Source organism: Acipenser ruthenus, chromosome 54 (genome assembly GCF_902713425.1).
Source record: "Acipenser ruthenus chromosome 54, fAciRut3.2 maternal haplotype, whole genome shotgun sequence".
Taxonomy (NCBI): Eukaryota; Metazoa; Chordata; class Actinopteri; order Acipenseriformes; family Acipenseridae; genus Acipenser; species Acipenser ruthenus.
Genome location: NC_081242.1, coordinates 3,389,562 through 3,411,980, shown reverse-complemented (window position 1 = coordinate 3,411,980; position 22,419 = coordinate 3,389,562). Strand labels below are relative to the sequence as shown.

General features: G+C 40.1%; 1 protein-coding gene across 1 annotated transcript in view; it reads left to right on the top strand.

The window, feature by feature from the left end:
* The first annotated feature begins 7,467 nt into the window (after window positions 1-7,467).
* Window positions 7,468-22,419, top strand: part of LOC117398173 (matrix metalloproteinase-14) — a 40,039-nt gene continuing 25,087 nt past the window's right edge. Inside the window, exon 1 of the mRNA XM_033997139.3 lies at window positions 7,468-7,892. Coding sequence (XP_033853030.1) covers window positions 7,785-7,892 — 108 coding nt within the window. The 5' untranslated portion in view covers window positions 7,468-7,784. The remainder of the gene's footprint in view (window positions 7,893-22,419) is intronic.

The window sequence follows — 22,419 nt, the reverse complement described above, 5'->3', positions numbered from 1 at the left end:
AGTTTAACAGATCCTTCTCAAGTAAACTTGGCCTTTTACTCTGAGCTTTATAGATTTGATATTCACCGTGACAAGGAAGCCTGTATGCGTTTCCTCCAAAATCTCCAAATACCGCTGTTATTTCCCTCTTACTACACGCTAAGGTTCTCTCATGCCGTCTCGAGTCCTGCATGACTAAATTAATTCATCAGGACTGTAATAGAGAGAAAGGATCGATGCTGTAAATCTCCCTCCCGATTAGAAAGGGCCTGTGTAAGGGGGAAGGTATGCTGCCTCCTAGATCTGCCTCGGTGGTAGGTGGAAACCGGAAGGTGACCATATCAGGAGGGGCGCGTAGCTGCAAGTACTCTGGACGATTCCATTGCAGTCAGCTGCGGGGCAGCCCTCTATTGGAGAAACCATGGCGACGCACTGACTGCAGGGAGGAGTTTGCTGGGTACAAAGGGGAAGCAGCTACGTCAAAACCTCCACTTGCGCTGAGAAAGTGAGACAGACCGGCCGGAGCTAGTGTTTTGTTTATTTTTTTTGTTACGTCTCTGTTTATGTTTTAGTAGAGGAGTAGGAGGACGGGAGGCTGTAGCCGGAGAGCCAGCATTCACCCCAGAGCACGCCCCTTACCACACAGCACAACACCGCACAGCGCACGCACCACATTCCCCGGAGGAAAGAGCACAGTTTTCGTGCACGGAGGATTGTGGCTAACGGCGTGTCTTTTTTGTTTACTTTTTGGACTTTTAATCTTTTTGTTATTTTGCCCCAATACCATCAATTGGTAGTGGGGCTTATTATTGTTTAATTTTTGGTTTATTTTGTGGAACTTTCTGTTGGATTATAATAAATATTGTTATTATTGGGAAACGGCAGCCTGGACATTGTACTCTTTTGCACTGCACCAGTCATCCTTACCACAAGGACCAAACCGGGTTCATCAAGACCCGGCTAGCATCAGAAAATTGCGCGGTTTACTTCATATTTATACGCTGCTACAGATATTGCTGCTCCCTGTGCTGTACTCTTACTGCACGCAGAGAAAGCGATCGCTTGGAGTGGGATTATCTTTGGTCGGTTTTTATTATTTTATTGGTTTGGGCTCAGAGTTTATTGACATGGTTAAAGTTATGTACGCTAACCCCTCTGCATCAGTGTTAACAGGAAATAAATGCTCAATGCTCCCTCTCTCTCCCCCTCCCGGATACTGGGACAAATTGCACACTTTGATATCTAAATTTATATGGACAAACACCCACGTATTAAATGTTCTACTTTACAGCGTGAAAAGATTTAAACTTTAAACTATATTTTTGCTCGTTTATATTATGTCCACTTCCAGTCTGGCTTGACCCTGGTGCTCCTGTCTTGTGGCGATTACTAGTAGACTGATTCACTCAAACATTTCTCTCAAGCACTGTAGGTTACGCTTCGGCCCTATAGTTACACAGTTAATTGCTATTTGGCATTCTGTTGAAAGACACACAAAACTTAAACTAATATGGCATTCCCACACACCTATCTTTCTTAACTATGGGCTCCTATCGAGGGGTCAACTCTTTTCTTCCCCACCTTGGAGAGATAGAGGTGTGCATACTATTACTGGCTGTTTTCACACATTCCAGGATTTACAGTTATTATACAATTTACCAGGCTTTTCTTTTTTTTTTTCCTGTCTTCGACTCTGATCAGCAATGCGTGCTTATGGGCTTCCCTGGGGGACTGCATTACCAGTACATCCACTCCATGATATACTGGACACAGGGGGGGAAAACAAAAGGGGTGGTTTCCCTGTTATATGTTTATATTTTAAACACCTCATACAAACTTTTAGCAGCTCACACTACCTGGAATAATGACGTAGCTTCCTTTGATATGAAGATTAGCTGGGAAACTATCTGGAATAATTTAGGCTCAGCTTCTAAAAACTCTAACCATCAGTTGATTCATTTTAATTTTCGTAACAGGACATACTTAACCCCTCGTAGATACTTTCCAGTGAAGTATGCCCCTACCCCTATCTGCTCGCTTTGCCCCCAGGGAGCCCTTGGCACGTTTTTGCACATGTTTTGGGAGTGCCTGGTCGTAGCTTTGTTTTGGGGGCAGGTATCATCTAGAATTGTGAGATTAATAACAATCTGAGATTGACTGCCAAAGATATTCAAAGTGAACTGGCTGCAAGTGGGACTGGGATTTCCGTTTCAACCATAGGTCGAGTATTGCATGGTGAAGGTCTCAATGGTCGCAGGCCAAGGAAAAAGCCACTCTTAGGAAAACGTTACAAGGACAATCAGTTAAAGTTTGCAAAACGGAATTTGAATGACAGATATGAGTTCTAGTCTAAGGTTTTGTGGAGTGATGAAACAAAAATTGAGCTATTTGATCATGCTGGTAGTCGTTACGTTTGGAGAAAGTCTGGTGAGGTGTACAAAGAAAAGAACACCATACCTACTGTCAAGCATGGAGATGGTAATATCCTTTTATGGGCTGTTTTTCCTCTAATGGCACAGGAAATTTAGTTCCAATACATGGTAAAATTGATTCCATAGCATACCAAAAGATATTGGCCAATCATCTGAAACCCTCAGCTACAAAACTTGGTTTAAAGCACAAATGGACGTTCCACACGACAACGATTCAAAGCACACATCAAAATCTACTTCAGAATGGTTAAAGAAGAATAAAATCAAGGTTCTGGAATGGCCTAGTCAAGTCTCGATCTAAATCTGATTGAGAATCTTTGGTATGAGTTGTAGAAGACTGTGCTCAAGAGAAGTCCTCTGAATTTGAATGAACTGGAACAATTTTGCATTGAAGAATTATCAAAAATCACTAAAGAATCATGCCAAAAGCTCATTGACAAATAACCTAATCATTTAAAAGAGGTTATTATTGCTAAAGGTTCCTCAACTAGCTATTAATTTAATTGTCCTTGTCAGGGTATAAATACTTTTGATTTAGTATTTTTGGAGTTTTGCAAAAAATTGCTCAAATAAATAATTGTAGACATCTATTTCTTGTAACTTTTGCTACGAAAGATTTTTCCTAAAATTCTTTGTTTTCGAGAAATTTCTAAAGATTATAAATTTCCATTGGGGTATGTAAACTTTTGACTACAACTGTATATATAATCGCTTAACACCAAAATTGCTCTATTAAGAAACCTAAGACGGCAGAGCTGAGCCCAAACGTTCAACATATTAACGAAACAATAGCTCTTGAATTCATTTAATTGTATTTATGGATTCGGTTTACATTACAGGCAACAACTGAATTGATTTTTAACATAAATATGTGATTATATGCATCTAACCAAAGCATGACTATCAATCAATCAATCAATCAATCTTTATTTTATATAGCGCCTTTCATAGTGGACCACCATCACAAAGCGCTTCACAAGATAGTAAAAAAAAAAAAGCATAATACATTAAGTATAGTAAAAAAAAAAAAAAAGTTAGAAGTAGCAGACACAGCAGCTAATAGCAGATATTTGGCTTGAAGAGCATGGAAAGCAAGAGAGAACAAGTAGGTCTTGAGAGTTGATTTAAAGCGAGCGATGGAGGGAGCATCACGCACCAAGGCTGGGAGAGAGTTTCAGAGAGTCGGAGCCATGAAGCTAAAGGAGCGTTCTCCAAGTGTGGTGCACTTTTGCTTGGGGATAACAAGCAGGCCAGAGTTGGAGGACCTCAGCTTGCAGGCTGGGACATAGCAGGTCAGCAGGTTGAAGAGGTACTCAGGACCTGTGTGATGAAGGGCATTGTAGGTGAGCAGGAGAATTTTGAAAGTAATCCTGAACTTAACAAGAAGCCAGTGCAGCTGGGGGGTGATGTGTTCATGTTTTTTTCATCTGGTAAGGATCCTGGAGGCGGGATTCTGAACTAGCTACAGTCATTTGATGGTGCGTGCAGGAAGACCGCCATAGAGAGAGTTATTATTACTTGTTTATTTAGCAGATGCTTTTATCCAAGGTGACTTACAGAGACTCGGGTGTGTGAACTATGCATCAGCTGCAGAGTCACTTACAATTACGTCTCACCCGAAAGACGGAGCACAAGGAGGTTAAGTGACTTGCTCAGGGTCACACAATGAGTCAGTGGCTGAGGTGGGATTTAAACCGGGGACCTCCTGGTTGCAAGCCCTTTTCTTTAACCACTGGACCACACAGCCTCCTATTTGCAGTAGTTGAGTCAAGAGAAGACAAATGCATGACAGAGTATCTCCGCATCCAGGAGGGAAAGGTAGGAAGGAACACTGGAGGTGTTTAGAAGGTAGTAGAAGGAAGAGTTGACCACGGAGGAGATGTGGGCATCAAAGGAGAGGTTGCTGTCCAGAAGTACACCAAGGCTTCATACAGTGGGGGAAGGCAGCAGCAGACAGTTTCCGAGGTTCAAGGCAGCTATATTGAGATTCTTAAGTTGAGTTTTAGATCCTACTAGAAGGAGTTATGATTTGCTAGTGTTGAGCTGTAGAAAACTGGCAGACATCCAGGCCTCGATGTCTTGAATGCAAGCTGAGAGCCGGACCATGGCAGAGGGACTTCCAGGGTTGAGTTTTAAGTAGAGCTGCATAGGAGTGAAACATGAGGCTGTGTTGGTGGATGAGGTGACCCAAGGGAAGCAAGTAGATGTTGAAGAGAAGAGGCCCAAGAACAGACCCTCGAGGGACACCACAAGTGACTGGGTTTGCGACACCACTACATCCATACTTACCAAAGTAAAACTGTTTAGCGGGACGCTCGTCTCGGGGGGGGGGGGCTCATACGCATATTTTACATATCCGCCCTTGCTTTGGTCCCACAGCAGTCAGATATGCGACGGATTACTGTATCTCTCTGCATGTTTCACACAAACTGCAGTGTGGCTGGTTGGACAGCAGATGGCGAAACATCCACACTTTCTCTTCACCATTTTCAGCTTTCTCGAGCGATCTTGCATCATTTAAGTTATTATTATCTTGCTGTTTTTTTTCCAAGAAAATCTTGTGATAGTCAGAGCTGTTTTTTCCACTGGTCGCATTCCTTTTTTTCAACCAGTTTAATTGCATTCAGAAAGGAAGGCTCATTTGGAACAGCGTGTAATCAAGCTTCACTGAAGTGATTACAATTAACTGCCATGAAAAATGTACTCAAAACTTGTCATGGTTTCACTAAGCGAGTGACAGGATAATACATCCTCAAACTTATTCTCAAAAAATATCTTGGGATCCCTGAATTAATTCGGCCTGTGAAGTCCAAACAAATACAATCTAGACATATTTCAATCCTTGTACAGTAGACAGGCTTGTCAGAGTTGAAAAGTCACACTGATACATGATTTGAATAGGGAATGCTGTTCAGTGCCTGGCATTCAGGATTCTTCAGACAAGCTCTAAGCAGCTCCAAGTTAACAACTCAGTATGGGATTTACAGGCGTGGGGGGTGGGGGGGTGGGGGGGGGGGATGTTCCTGGCAGACTTGGAGTTTCTTTCCTTATAAGACTGTTTGAAACAGCTACTTGAAGGGGGATATCTGTCCAATTTCAATAGAACAAATACAATAATTGTGTTTTTACTTCCTTCCTGTTTTGGAGATGTCATTTCTAGCCTCCCACATGATTCTGCTCAGAATAGCAGGGGAATGCCTGTGTGTAAGCTACCGCAGAATCATTACATCTTAGTGTAGCAACTGGATTGGATTGCTAGTCAATGCAGATCTACCGTGTAGCAACTGGAATGGATTGCTAGTCAATGCAGATCTACAGTGTAGCTAACAAAATAATTTGATCTGTCACATAGGTCTCAAATGTGAAACAAACACTGGTCAAATCATTCTGTTTACAGACATGCTTTTAGATAGTGTTGCACTTCCTTGGTCAATTTTCCCCAACTGTGTCATTAACCAAACAGCTGCTTTAACTTCAATGATTCTCCGCCAGTAACATGATGCCAGAGATTTTCTAAGAATAAGACATGGAAACTGAGAACTTTCTTCAACCAAATTTAGTACCAAATGAAATGTAAATTTAAAATATATGTTTGCTATAACACAATTTGAGACGTATTAGCTAACGGAAGTGCAAAACAGGTTAAATGTATTAAATGATGTTGTTAGCTACAGTACAATCACTCTCTTAAGATAAAGCAGAGTGCACAGAAAGCTAAACTATTTCCAGAATGTAGTAAACTAACACAGACACCAATAAGGAATTCATTGCAGTGTCAAACTGAACAGGATTGTGGGAGTTTGTCTTATCATAAAAGCGAAGCTAATAAGAACATAAGAACATAAGAAAGTTTACAAACGAGAGGAGGCCATTCAGCCCATCTTGCTCGTTTGGTTGTTAGTAGCTTATTGATCCCAGAATCTCATCAAGCAGCGTCTTGAAGGATCCCAGGGTGTCAGCTTCAACAACATTACTGGGGAGTTGGTTCCAGACCCTCACAATTCTCTGTGTAAAAAAAGTGCCTCCTATTTTCTGTTCTGAATGCCCCTTTATCTAATCTCCATTTATGACCCCTGGTCCTTTTTTCTTTTTTCAAGTCAAAGAAGTCCCCCTTCATGTAAAGCCAGGCTTCATGTACAATGATACTAAAAAGAACAGAGGGGGCTTGGTGGTCCAGTGGTTAAAGAAAGGGGCTTCTTACCAGGAGGTTCAGGGTTCAATCCCAGTTAAATGCCAAAAAATAACAAAGCTTGGTACACAAGTATTAAATGATTTGAGGTACATAATATCAACTATTCATTGAAAATGGGCCTGTCATTGAAATGTATTCAAATCAAAATAACTCAGTGCTCCCAACCTAGGAGTCCTCAATCTCACCTCCAATGGGGTTCAGATGTCAGGCACGCATTCCGTTGACTAAATAATACCATTGTTACAGCTATCAAAGAAAGGAAATGGCTTTTCATTTTACAGGCTAAATAATCACAAAGGAGCCATTCTAGATCCGGTGCCGTTCTAAGAATGTAGCAGCAGTAGCAACACATGAACTACAATTGCTGTACACACCACCGCCAGTATACGCTAGAGTTCATAAACTGCACACACCAAATAGCAGTTTCTCAAAACCCATACCGCCGCTCCTATTTCCCAGCCCAATTGCAACGCGATTTCCTTACATAAGTGCTTTAAAAAAATATCAATATAAAATAATCAAAGTGCAACAGAAAAACGACACATCCAAAAGAAAGATTATCCTTGTTACAAATGGACAATGATATAATATATATAATTATGTGCATTCTTTAAAAAAAATCTATTTTTTTCTTTCACGGCCCCGTTCTTTTCTTTTGTGTTTTAATGCGTAATATTTGCCGGTAGTTTTTCAACTGTTTTGTGTTCACATGTTGGTGAAAGTGATATTAAATGGATTGAGTGATACTAAGCGGGCTGTATTCTGTGACTGAGGTACCCGGGGGGTTTTCCGCTGAAGAGTTTAACCCTGCCCACTTTGAGCACGCGACCACATCTGGCAAGGAGACAGGATTTAAGGGGAAAAAGAATCCACCCTTTCGACAGTTACAGTTTGGGCTGGACCCACCGAGAGTGATAGACCACGTCTTCACATTAGGGAAAAGAACGAAAATAATTTAGATACGTGTAAAAGACTTTTTGTTTTTATTTATTTAACAAAAGTTTAAGAAGTGAAGAAGAAGAAATAATTTTAAAAGAAGTTTTCCACGCGAGAAACTCGAGGAGAAAACAAAGACGGGTGTTTTTTTTTTTTAGATATTTATTTTTATTTTATTTTATTTGTATTTGTTTACACTTCGGGAAAACACCGTTTAAATAGTTACAGAAAAGAAACATTCAAGCATGTGCAAGATATTAAAAGTGTTCCAAGCTGGGATACTGACGTGTTTTTTAGGAGGATGGGTCTTTTGCAGCGGAACGGCAAAAGCGAATGAAAACTTTGCACCTGAGGTAGGTCAAAATGAACGCAATTTGAAACATAAACAAATAACTACATTTTAAAAATACTATATATATATATAATACGTACAATAATAGCTTCAGCTGTACTGTATCAAATAACTGTACTGAAAGAGTTTAAGAATTAGCATTACTCAGCATATCCTTATGTTTACCTCGGTTAATTTTTAACTTCATATAAGTTTTGGTTAATTTTAAAATGACGTTAGTTATAAACGTTACTTTTTTGTAGCTAAGCGTCTTAGTAGTAGTGGTTGTAGTATATTATAGTAAACGGTATTGAGTTTCGCTCGGCTCGGTGCTTGCGAGTGGTGGTTGCACCAGTAGTTGAGCAATATTCTGTGTTGACGTTTTTTTGGGGAAGAAAACAAGAAATGTGATTTGATTTATTTTGGATAATATCACATGTGAATACCGAACTATGTATAAAGAGGAGCAGGGTGAAAGGGCACGCTGTCTTATTCCATGTATTTTGTTTTGAAGCGCTCTAGCATTTTTAGGGTGTGGGACTATAGGACTAAGGCGTGAAGAAGCGATTATAACTCTTTGTCCTCGGAGATACAAGCTTGGCGTCTGTTCTGAGCTATTGTGCAATACATTGTAGTTTGCTTTTATATTGAATGTGCTTTATGAGCATATTTACATATTTTCGTAGTTTATTTCACCCTTTCCCAATGTTGAATATATATTTTAAATGTAATGTAAACAGTACAATAACTTATAAGTCATTTCTTGAACAGCTGCAGACGGTAATACAGCTTAACATGTACAGTATTTACTTATGTTTAGCAATTATTTTTAATCAGACATTTGGAATCAGAAACACTTTGGCTATAGTTCTCTTCATATATAGCTTATATAACTAGTGTTCATATTTGTCTAGTGCCTTATGAATCACTGTGGTTCATGGTGTCTAGTGCCTTATGTACAGCGTTACACGGTAAAAGCATAAGAAAGTGCAGTATTCTGTGGTAAAAGCACAGCAAAGTGTGGTGATGCATAGCAAACCTAAAATACGTATAAGCCACAGTTAACAATGGTATATTTCTTCAACATTGCAATGTTTTTTTTTTTTTAGTCAGTACTTTAATTTTGACATCCGTGCAATAATAGAACAAGTCTCTCTCAAACTGCGTACATGATTTTCTGTTTAGTACACTCTCTTACCTAAGGGGGGACTTTTAGATCACTTTCATTTATTTTATTTTATTTTTTTCTAACGGTAATTTGGTACCAATAACTCTTCAATTCCATAGGAGTTTTAAGCAGTTTTTACATTCATTCTGGGAGCGTAATAATAATAATAATAATAATAATAATAATAAGACTCCCATTGCAGAGCAGTTTGAGCCAGTCCAGGTTTTATATTAAATTCAGAACTTAATAATGAGATTCCCATTGAGGAGCAGATTGGGCCAGATTTCTTTCTTTTTCACGATACAGATAGCTCTGGAAAATGTTTGATGTGAGTAGAGAGGCGGAGAGAGGCACAGATAGGTAGGTACCCCCCCCCCCCCCCCCCCCACACACACACAGAATGAAAGTTAGTAACTGTTCTCCACACTTGGCTACAGACACACAGATGCACTTTCAACTTCAAAGGCTCCTTTTTTCAGGGTTTGGTTCTCCAAGGAAGTCCTGGAGTTGTTTTATGTGATACTGTGCCAGAATGTGAAGGGGGGGGGGGGGGGGGGGGTAATGAATGGGAACATGCTTCTCTACTGAGAATACAAGCTCACTGTCTGAGATACTTTCACCCTATCAAAGCATTATATAGCTATATTAATATAGTCTGCAGCTGTTCAAGAAATGACTTCTAAGTTATTGTATTGTTTATAACATTTAAAATATATATTCAACATTGGGAAAGGGTGAATTAAACTACAAAAATATGTAAATATGCCCATAAAGCACATTCAATATAAAAACAAACTACAATGTATTGCACAATAGCTCAGAACAGATGCCAAGCTCGTATCTCTGAGGACAAAGAGTTATAAGTCACTTCTTCATATATATATACACAGTACTGTGCAAAAGTTTTAGGCAGGTGTGAAAAAATGCTGTAAAGAATGCTTTCAAAAATAGACATGTTAATAGTTTATATTTATCAATTAACTAAATGCAAAGTGAGTGAACAGAAGAAAAATCTACATCAAATCAATATTTGGTGTGACCACCCTTTGCCTTCAAAATAGCATCAATTCTTCTAGGTACACTTGCACACAGTTTTTGAAGGAACTCGGCAGGTAGGTTGGCCCAAACATCTTGGAGAACTAACCACAGTTCTTCTGTGGATTTAGGCAGCCTCAGTTGCTTCTCTCTCTTCATGTAATCCCAGACAGACTCGATGATGTTGAGATCAGGGCTCTGTGGGGGCCATAACATCACTTCCAGGACTCCTTGTTCTTCTTTACGCTGAAGATAGTTCTTAATGACTTTCGCTGTATGTTTGGGGTCGTTGTCATGCTGCAGAATAAATTTGGGGGCAATCAGATGCCTCCCTGATGGTATTGCATGATGGATAAGTATCTGCCTGTACTTCTCAGCATTGAGGAGACCATTAATTCTGACCAAATCCCCAGCTCCATTTGCAGAAATGCAGCCCCAAACTTGCAAGGAACCTCCACCATGCTTCACTGTTGCCTGCAGACACTCATTTGTGTACTGCTCTCCAGCCCTTCGGCGAACAAACTGCCTTCTGCTACAGCCAAATATTTCAAATTTTGACTCATCAGACCAGAGCACCTGCTGCCATTTTTCTGCACCCCAGTTCCTGTGTTTTCGTGCATAGTTGAGTCGCTTGGCCTTGTTTCCACGTCGGAGGTATGGCTTTTTGGCCGCAAGTCTTCCATGAAGGCCACTTCTGACCAGACTTCTCCGGACAGTAGATGGGTGTACCAGGGTCCCACTGTTTTCTGCCAATTCTGAGCTGATGGCACTGCTGGACATCTTCCGATTGCGAAGGGAAGTAAGCATGATGTGTCTTTCATCTGCTGCAGTAAGTTTCCTTGGCCGACCACTGCGTCTACGGTCCTCAACGTTGCCCATTTCTTTGTGCTTTTTCAAAAGAACTTGGACAGCACATCTGGAAACCCCTGTCTGCCTTGAAATTTCTGCCTGGGAGAGACCTTGCTGATGCAGTATAACTACCTGTGTCTTGTTGCTGTGCTCAGTCTTGCCATGGTGTATGACTTTTGACAGTAAACTGTCTTCAGCAACCTCACCTTGTTAGCTGAGTTTGGCTGTTCCTCACCCAGTTTTATTCCTCCTACACAGCTGTTTCTGTTTCAGTTAATGATTGTGTTTCAACCTACATATAGAATTGATGATCATTAGCACCTGTTTGGTATAATTGTTTAATCATACACCTGACTATATGCCTACAAAATCCCTGACTTTGTGCAAGTGTACGTAGAAGAATTGATGCTGTTTTGAAGGCGAAGGGTGGTCACACCAAATATTGATTTGATGTAGATTTTTCTTCTGTTCACTCACTTTGCATTTAGTTAATTGATAAATATAATCTATTAACATGTCTATTTTTGAAAGCATTCTTACTTTACAGCATTTTTTCACACCTGCCTAAAACTTTCGCTCAGTACTGTATATATATATATATATATATATATATATATATATATATACGCCCAAATTAGTTAGCAGAATTTGTAATCTCTGGGAGATAGGTTGCATTAGGAATAGAGGAGAACAAACTGCTGCTTTGCCTATGCCTGTCTAATGTTTTTTATGTACGTAACTTGGGCACAACAAATGTATTGATAACTGTTGATCCATCTATAGTTCTAACGGTTTTCTCCTGTCTGTAATTGCAGACAAAATATTAAAAACTAGAAGAAACTAAAGACAACCAAGCAGGCAAACGTTTGGGATGATGGCTTCATCACTGTAATGTGAAATATTGAAAATAGTTAATTAATGAAGGGCCTTTAAATAGCAAACTATAGGACTACAAATGATTGTCGACACAGCGAATTAATCAACATCGAGGGAACACCATATCTGTATTCTGAAAGCTGCATCTCCCTGTGGCAAGTCAGTTACAGACGGACACTGATAGGAGGATGGCTCAGTTGGCAGGTGCTTCCTTCCTTCCCTATCCCAGACTGCACTAATAATTCCTGCTGATTCACGACAAACAGCAGCCTCCAAAGAGAAGTGATGATATGACTCTAGGCTGTGTGGTCCAGTGGTTAAAGAAAAGGGGCTTGTAACCATGAGGTCCCCAATTCAAATCCTGGCTCAGCCACTGACCCATTGTGTGACCCTGAGCAAGTCACTTAACCTCCTTGTGCTCCATCTTTCGGGTGAGACGTATTTGTAAGTGACTCTGTAGCTGATGCATAGTTCACACACCCTAGTCTCTGTAAGTCGCCTTGGATAAAGGTGTCTGCTAAATAAACTAATAAGAATAATACTGTGAGCCATTCTGTACTGGAGAACAGACTTGCAGTTTTAAGAACCAAGGTCTGTTTTATATTTGATTGTCAAACTGAACAGGATTGTGTGGCTCTGTGTGTCTGTCTGTCTGCAGCTTTAATATAATGTAGTAAACTAACACAGACACCAAGCAAGAATTGTAAAGTACACTATTTGTCTGTCGGTCCTTAAATTTGTAAACTTTTCAACAAGTTGATTTGCTGGCAATAAGGGGTTAAGTCCACTGTGGAGAATTGCTGACAAACACAGAGGCACAAAGCAGACGCTACCTCAACAAGCCTCCTGTAGAAAACGTGAGCTGTAATTAGAACTAGACGCTAGCAGATCATTTAGACTTTACCCGGGTGAGTGGGAAGAGGTTAGGGTTATTAACTACTTACAGAACCTGCCTTTACAAGTGAAAGTGTCTCTGTCTAAAATGTAGCTCACAGTTTCCCAATTAAAGATGTGCTAACCAAGGGTTCCATATTCTTACCTCATATTAGCACTAGCAACATTCATAGCCCCCCTTCTTTAAATGAGTGCTTAGCTTTTAAAATCAATTTTCTTACTTCTTATTAGCATTAGCTACATTATCACTGGCCATCTATTAATCAATCGCTTATATGTTTAACTTCAATTTGGAATAAGTAGCTGTCTCAAAGACAATGCTATTGAACTAAACACTCCAGCTGCTCCCTGGTATGACATCACTTCCTGTGCTGTAGCTCAGTTCCACTCCAGTGGCTTTAGCTGCAACCAGACCGTGTGATCTACCATAGAGGAAGTGATTATTTTACCAGGAAGAAACTTTTATCTAGGGTTATAAAAAGCTAAGGAAATTGATTTCACAAAAACCTTCGTAAGCCCTCCTTTAAATGGGGGATAAGTGATAATGTTGCAAGTGCTAATAACAGGTATGAAATGCTTGTTATACTGTTGAACATGTGCGCACGTGTGTGTTTTCAAAGAGGTTTGCACCTACTACAGAAGTGTTGTTGTGTAAATGGTTAATTGTAAATGCCAGAGGGAGGGTTGAGGAGGGGGAGAGAGAGAGGAGACAGTCTGGTCTAGTGTAGGAATGATTTTAGTCTAATAGAGGTTTGGAATGAGTTTTGAAAAAGCAGTTCTTGTTAGTTTTTTGTGGTAAACGAGTCGGCAGACAGAGCAATGAATGTGGTAGCTGTAATATGTGGCTCAGCTTCAAGTCTTACACACAGACACACAAGGACTTTGCATTGACTCCAATGAAGATCTTTTGACCGTGTAAGCATTTCAAACAGAACAGACTGATGGACACACAGACATACACTATCAAAATATTAATTTCTAAAGCTAGAAAAGAGAAAGGAGCTGATTTCCTTGAACTATACACTGGATTACATCAACAATTTATTTTTAACCCCAGGAAATAGGTGGAAATCCAGCTGTGGTTTCTCAGGGTGTACAGCTATTGCAAAATGTTTTGCATCACCTAGAATTTTAGGATTCATACATCACTTAAAAAAAAAAAATATATATATATATACAGGAAAATAATTTCATCGAGAGTTTCTGTGACGTCATAAATTACGAGAACGAAGGTCGAGTAATTTATAAACTGTCACAGAAACCCGAGATTTGATAATACCCTTGTGATGCTAATATTAAAGAGGTTCATCAGTACAGTTGGGTTGTTTTAAACGTCGTGTTTCAGTGCTGTACAGACGTTCTATGTCATTATCCGTTTCTCTGAGATATGAATGTACCAGCTTTACTTTTTTTTTTACGTATTCTCATTTTGTTGATCATTAATGAACATTTCTGTTCTGTGGGTGTTGTCGAGTGATTGAAATCGAGACATTTTGTGTTTGAATTGAAAGTGATGGTCTGGAGGAGTCGAATAGGCCAAAGTTCAAGTATATTTTCCTCTAGAGGAATTATCACTTTTTGACGTCACTACTGTGGTATTATGCCTTTTTTTTTAGAATGGCTCAGGATGCATATATAGCCTTCATCCATGTATTATATATGAACATAATTTAGCTCTTTTATAAAAAGTCTACCGGAAGCTATAACAGTAGCACAGTATTTCATGTTAGATTTCGAAATGTCACATTTGTACACTTTTGTCATTGTATAGCGAAATATCACAAATAAAACGAAATACAAATATAAAATGAAAAATCATTATAAAGCAAATATGGAATGACATTTTTAAATTGTGAGGTTTATACAAAAAATACTTGCAATCGTAGTTGTCAAGGCTCAGCCGTTACCATAGACGTGATCTGAAGTCGAGCCTTGCTACCCTACCCGAGCCCGACGGGACTCGGCAATAAGTGTCAGGTTTGGGTCGGGTGTAGTTTGTATAGTATAGTTCGGGCTTGGGTCGGGTCAGTGTGTTGTCAGAGAGTAATTATGTACCGGTAATTATGTACGTGTTCACTCAGGGTCGATCATATACTGCCGCATAAGGTATAAGAAAAATGCTACTGCATAAAAAAAAAAACTAGTAGCAAATTAAGAGATTTGGGAAGCAAAATGCTACCAAATATACGTTAACTTCAAGCCTTGATGATATATACAATCTGTATAAAAATCACTACACAACATTTTCAGGAAGTTGGGTACTGTTTAAGCGAGGCATTTCAGAATGACGTGCATGCCTTTTTTTCTGTTCCATGAGATTCTAGCACACTCTAAAGCAGCACAACACGTTTTTGTCCCAGATGGCTATCCATAGAGATCACTTTTAAATAGAGGCTCAAGAGCTGCTGGGGTGATCCTATGTTTTTTTTATATCTAAATCTCACATATCACACAGAGCTCTTTTTCATTTGCCATGTTTTTAAACTGTCGCGCAAATTCTGGTAAATAAGCGCAAGGTATTTTTGTCATTTTGTAGCGAATACAAACATCTGATTTTTGTATCCGATATTCACTCGGATATTTGTCCCAGCACTAGTCAGAGGCAAACGTGTAAGCCGGTTTATATCACAAATTATGCCTGCATGGCAATCATGATTTAAAGCGGGTTCATCTGTATATAGGCTGATCCGCTGCTGGAAAGGGTACGCTGCTGGAAACATTGTTGTATTTAGCGATAATAAAAGTCCATGTGGTTTTGTACAATGCAAATCTTGCAAAATATTACTGAAATATGATAGCAAAAAAATGGGAGTGGTTCGATGATGTCGGTGGCCTGCATCTCTTTCACATCTGGTTGGCTACCTCTTGTTGGGCTATGGCGAGATGCCATGGGGGTTGGCAAATGGGGCGGGTGTCCCCCCTGTCAATGGAGTGCTGCATTAAGTGGGTGCGCCCCTTCTCTCTCGGCTATGATGCGAAGAGGTCAGGGAACTCGGAAAGCAGCTGTCGCAGCCGGTCACGTTTATCGCGGTCCAACCCTTCACAGTTCTGTTCCAGGACACTCTTTACAGCGGTCTGGCTTCCTGCCGGGGGCAGTGTTGTTGGGGTCAGCAGTGTGGGAGGTGTTGGTGGATGAGATGACGTGCAGATGCTGGTCAGGTGCTGTTTGGCAGACGAAGGACGAAGTGGTGACGGTAGCGGCTTTGGAAGATGGGGGTCACCATGTGGTGGTGTGTGTCGCCCGATGCAGCCGTGGTTCAACTCCAGGAGCAAGCCCGCACACTGTAGAAAGTCCAGGCCTAGAATGCAGAGGTCTTGAATGACGGCTATCCAGTCTTTATGGTGAATGACGGCAATCCAGTCTTCATAGCCTCCATGTTTGAGCCTCAACCAGCCTCGCGCTTCTGTGGGGGCTAGTTCACCAGTTACGGTCCGTAGAGGTGACAGTCTGTGAACTATATGAACTGATGTCAGCCTCCAACTCCCTCCTGAAGAAATTCCCTGCTTCACAGACTGCCTCGATCAAATAAAACTTTTTTGTGTTTTACCAACATGCTTTCACGTACCTGACAAAATGGTTTGATTTCTGTGATGAGAATCACTTGAAGCAATTGGCATGCCTAGCACTGAAGAAACAGTTCAACTTTTCTAAGCTCTGTGAAGCAGTGGAAGCTCTTTGGATGTCTACCAAACCGGACATGGATGCTCTGGATGACGAGTTTTGTGTTGTTCTGCCATGTCTGAAAGAAATCGCACCCTCAAAGATCCCGTGGGAAAGAAATGGTGCACTTTATTGAGGATCACGAAAACGCCAAACATGACTGTCCTGGTCTCATTTGTTTTGAGCATTCCTGTCACCAACGCCTTCGTCGCGAGACTGTTTTCAGTAATGACAGTTGCATGGAATGACCAGCGGAACCGCAGCAGTGTGGACCTCAGCAAGAATGAGATTCAGGGGACTCCCGAGTGGCGCATCCAGTAAAAGCACTCGCTAGAGTGCAGGATGCGCTCTATAACCTGGACGTCGCCGGTTCGAGTCCAGGCTATTGCACAGCCGACCGTGGACGGGAGCTCCCAGGGGGTGGCGCTCAATTGGCCGAGCGTCGTCCGGGGGGGAGGGAGGGTTAGGTTGGCCAGGGTGTCCTCGGCTCACCGCGCACCAGCGACCCCTGTAGTCTGGCCGGGCGCCTGCGGGCTTGCCTGTAAGCTGCCCAGTCCTCCGACGCTGTAGCTCTGAGGCGGCTGCATGGTGAGTCTTCAGAGTGTAAAGAAGCGGGCGGCTGACAGCACATGCTTCGGAGGACAGCGTGTGTTCATCTTCGCCCCTCCCGAGTCAGCGCAGGGGTGGTAGCGGTGAGCTGAGCCTAAAAATAATTGGGCATTTCAAATTGGGGAGAAAATAATAAAAAACTAATTGGCAACGACTAAATTTTTTTTAAAAAAAGAATGAGATTCAGGTCAAAGTGAACTATGAGCAAGACTCCCAGCAGTTTTACTCCTATGTACTGAAGGAGAAGGCTCTACTGGAAGCTGCTCGGTCTGAGAGGAAATACAAATATAAAGTTAGGAGATTGATGTAAGTAGCAAGCTAGCTAACTAACTCAAGTGTCTGTTCCTTTTGGCATTGTGTGAATATAGTTTTGTCACATAATAAAACACGTTTTGCAATGTTTTAGCTAATTGTAGTTACAATTTAAATCTCCAAAAAGCTGTTGTTCAGTTGTAATTGTTGATAAGGGTTTACCTAGCTAGCTAGCTAGCTAACTATAGCTTCAGTCTGCGAATTAATTAATTAAATGTTGAGAAATAGTGACATCTAGGAGAGGAAACCTATGAAAGTGTTTAAGCACCACTACCACTGTTTAGCTCACTGTTATTTACCTTGCTGCTAGCTAAATATTGATAGCTAAAAGCTACTGAATGCAGAATTGTGTAACATTAGCTAAACATGTTGTTGTTTTAACTGTTTACAAGCTTGTCGAAACGTCAGGCTATTTTGCTAGGGGTTGAAAATGTAGTGTGCTCTTGGTTTCATTAAAGTAAGGGATTTTTTTTTAAAATTTCGTAGTGTCTCGCAATGTCCTGCAAACGGGGCAGCAGTGTAGAGTAGTGGTTAGGGCTCTGGACTCTTGACCGGAGGGTTGTGGGTTCAATCCCAGGTGGGTGACACTGCTGCTGTACCCTGAGCAAGGTACTTTACCTAGATTGCTCCAGTTAAAACCCAACTGTATAAATGGGTAATTGTATATAAAAAAATAATGTGATATCTTGAAACAATTGTAAGTCGCCCCGGGATAAGGGCGTCTGCTAAGAAATAAACAATAATAATAATAATAATAATAATAATAATAATAATAATAATAAACAAGATTATGCTGTCCTGAAATTGGACTCGTGTCAGAACTTCAAACACTCAATCCTAAACTTGATGATCCAGTTTATTTACAATCCCAATGATTTGTGTTTTAGGTCAAGTTAGTTTCATTTTGTACTTTTTCATTAGATGGCTCATGCTGACATATTTGATGTTAAATACATCAAAAAAATTCAACTGTACGAGGCACTGCACTTTTGAATATTAACTGTTTTTATTACTGACAACCCTTCCCCTTCTTAGTCTGTGGTATTGGATTTGTTCCACTTCTTAATAGCACTTTTGGGGAAATGGTATCCATCTGTCAAGGCACAAAGTTTTTGTGTCAATATAGCTTTTTTTGTTGGCTTGAAAAATAATTCCATACCTTAGGCAACCTGTTTTTTTTAAATACAAAAAAAAGGATAACTTTGAACTGAGGTTTGTCATAATTTTTTCCCATGTAAAAGCCAAGCTTCAAGTACATGGTACAGTAACAACCTGCAGACAGCTTGCACCAAATTATTATTCTCAATGAAGGGAATATTGTTACCCATCTATTGCCATAAAATCACTATAAAACCTGCTAGAACTACAGCAAATATATTTAAAGTTATATAAACTATACAGTTGTAATCTATTGTATATATACAGTGCCGTGAAAAAGTATTTGCCCCCTGTCTGATTTTCTGCATTTTTGCACATTTTTCACATTGTATTTGGTCAGATTTTTTGTGGGTTGTAGTAGTATATAGAGGGAGTCTGAGAGAAAAAATGACACCAAAGTTTGGTGCTTCTTTCATTTGTTTGGTGTGCAAGGTAATCAAACATGCAATCTTCAGGTGTGAAAAAGTTATTGCCCCCCCTAGTTAACTGAACCCAATTAAATGGATAATTAGGGTCAGCTGTTTGAGTACTTTGGTTAACAACCAGGCCTGATTTGGGCCAGCCCTGTCCAATATAAATCTGACTAACCTTACCATCAGAGTAAAGTTGTCAGCACACAGGTTCTAGAGCAGGGGTGGGCAATTCCAGTCTTGGAGGGCCTGTGTCCCTCCTGGCTTTTGTTCCAACTGTGCTCTAAATTACTTAATTAGACTAATAATTGGTCCAATTAAGTAATTTAGGGCAAAGTTGGAACAAAAGCCAGGAGGGCCACAGGCCCTCCAGGACCGGAATTGCCCACCCCTGTTCTAGAGGCACATCATGCCAAGAACAAAAGAAATTCCTGAAGACCTCCGGAAAAAAGTTATTGATGCCTATCAGTCTGGAAAGGGTTACAAAGCCATTTCTAAGGCTCTGGGGCGCCACCGAACCACAGTCAGAGCCATATTGTCCAAATGGAGACAGTTTGGGACAGTAGTCAATCTTCCCAGGAGTGGCCGTCCTGCCAAAATCTCTTCAAGAGCATGGCGTAAAAACGTCCAGGAAGTCACAAAGAACCCTAGAACAACATCCAGGGATCTGCAGGCCTCTCTCGCCTCGGCTAAGGTCAGTGTTCATGACTCCACCATCAGAAAGACACTGGGCAAAAATGGGATTCATGGCAGAGTAGCAAAGCGGAAACCATTGCTCACTAAGAAGAACATGAATGCTCATTTCAAGTTTTCCAAAAGCACCTGGATGATCCTCAAGAGTTCTGGAACAATGTTCTATGGACAGATGAGTCAAAAGTGGAACTTTTTGGCTGACATCTGTCTGTCGAAAACCAAACACTGCATTCCACAGTAAGAACCTCATACCAACGGTCAAGTATGGTGGTGGTAGTGTCATGGTTTGGGGATGCTTTGCTGCATCAGGACCTGGATGCCTTGCCATCATTGAAGGAACCATGAATTCTGCTCTGTATCAGAGAATTCTACAGGAGAATGTCAGGACATCCGTCCGTGAGCTGAAGCTGAAGCACAGCTGGGTCATGCAGCAAGACAATGATCCGAAACACACAAGCAAGTCTACATCCGAATGGTTGAAGAACAAGAAATTTAAAGTTTTGGAATGGCCTAGTCAAAGTCCAGACCTAAACCCCATTGAGATGTTGTGGCAGGACCTGAAACGAGCAGTTCATGCTCGAAAACCCACAAATGTCACTGAGTTGAAGCAGTTCTGCATGGTGTAGTGTGAGAGACTAATCAATAACTACAGGAAGTGTTTGGTTGCATTTATTGCTGCTAAAGGTGGCGTAACCAGTTATTGAGTCTAAGGGGGTGATTACTTTTTCACACGGAGGCATTGGGTGTTGCATAACTTTCTTTAATAAATAAATGAAATACGTATCAAATTTTTGTGTTATTTGTTCACTCTTATCTAATATTAGGTTTTGTTTGAAGATCTGATAACATTCAGTGTCAAAAATATGCAAAAATGCAGAAAATCAGACGGGGCAAATACTTTTTCATGGCACTGTATATATATATATATATATATATATATATATATATATATATATAAACTTATTTTTTTATTTACATCATGTTATCACAGAAACTACAAAATGATATTGAAAAAAGTTATTTGACTTTATGAAACTAAATTTGTTAATTCTATAGGGTGATGCAAAACATTTGGCCACAGCTATCTATAAAGTTCTTATCCAGCACATAGTGCCTTATGCTGGTATTGCCTGCTGTGTTCTGGGTCATTTTTTCAAGAAATTTGAACGCATTGTTCAGACCCCTTGCTATCCCTGAATAGATGTCTGTCTGTTTCTCTGTCTACCTGTTTGACTGCCAAACGAACTGCCCACCAGCTTAAGTATGTAGTACCTAATAAAGTGGCCACATCCTTCCTGTGTATGTGTGTTTTTTATTTTGCAATGTTTGTACTAAAAAGTTTGTTTCTAGCATTGAATATGTAATGTCTGCCTCTGTTTTGGACAGACTCCATTCCAAACACACCTTCCCACATTGAAAACCATTGTCTGTGACTCCTACAGTACATCTGCTTTCAAAGCAAGGGCCCTTCCTTTTATAAGTGAATTAGAAATACATACACTGAAATCCCTCATAATTTCCCACCCCCAAGCAGTGTTTGCTCCAGGACTTGCAGACTGGGGGTCAATGTGGCCCCCACTCTAAATTTTAGGGGGACATTTTCTTCAGAGAGGGAGTCAATATGTTTGATTCAGAACCAACCACCATTTCTTATTTTTGTTTGTTTTAAATATGCCAGCAGAGTTTACTGACCTTTTGTTTCTGAAGAACAAAAAATAAAACACTAAAGCTGTAGATACAACCAAGGTGTCTCTACAATACTCACTGTCACTTTTGGGGAAAGTATTGGGAAATGTGTCACAGTGACGCTGGTGTATCACTGAGTAGAGGACATTCATTGTACCAAATCACATTAGAACAGGGGTTTTCAATCTTTTTAAGCTACATACCCCTTTCCAAAAAAAGTAGTCCACCGCATACCCCCATCTTTTTAATAAAATTAAAACAGAAAAAAAGGTTTGTACAATAACATGATACAACAAAATGCACAAGCCTTGGCTTGGTTGTGTGATGGATAAAATTATAAAATGTACAGTATTATAATGGAAAAAATATATATTATATTTACTTTTGGATAACAAAAGTCCCTCAAACATGTTTCTAGTTGTTGGAAACATCAACATCATGTTATTGTAATTACTAATTAATTAAAATCAACGAAGCCTCCGTGCTAAACTCAGTCACTCAGAAATGACATAGGACTATTCCGTGAGAGCAAATGGCAATCATGTATTTTTATTGATAATAAAATTACAGAAAAGGCGGCAAAGAAAAGTTCACTATCCACGGCTCTCTACAGCTGACCTCATTACGAAAACATATTGGCATTTTTTAATGATTGGTGACTAATACGTTGAGTACTGATGCTAATTAAAAAACAATAATAAAGCGCTTACCTAGTATCCGTGTGATGGATGTCACTTTTTGTTACCACACAAATCAACGATGATGGCAGGGAAATTGGAGAGAGTTCCAGTCGCAAGACATTTTTGGCGTTTTTAATCTCTGACGGTATTTCATCTTGATCGCCCTTTGCTAGTATTGTCGTAGTATTGAGCCAACAATCCATATTTGTTCACTGGATTAAAAAGCTAAAAACTCACACCAGACGTAATGGCTTGTCAAACTAGACCGCATGCAGTATTTCGGTTTCTGATTGGCCATACATTATGTATTTTGAAATGAACCAATAGTACTTAAGTTACAATAAACTTTAATCGGGTCATTGAAAAAAAAAAAAAAAAAAATCGACTCGCAGGCATGAACGCACACAGGAAATAAAATGAGTTAAAGACTAGGCTTTTAGTTTGTTTATATATATATATATATATATATATATATATATATATATATATATATATATCTATATCCCAAAGACAGACTG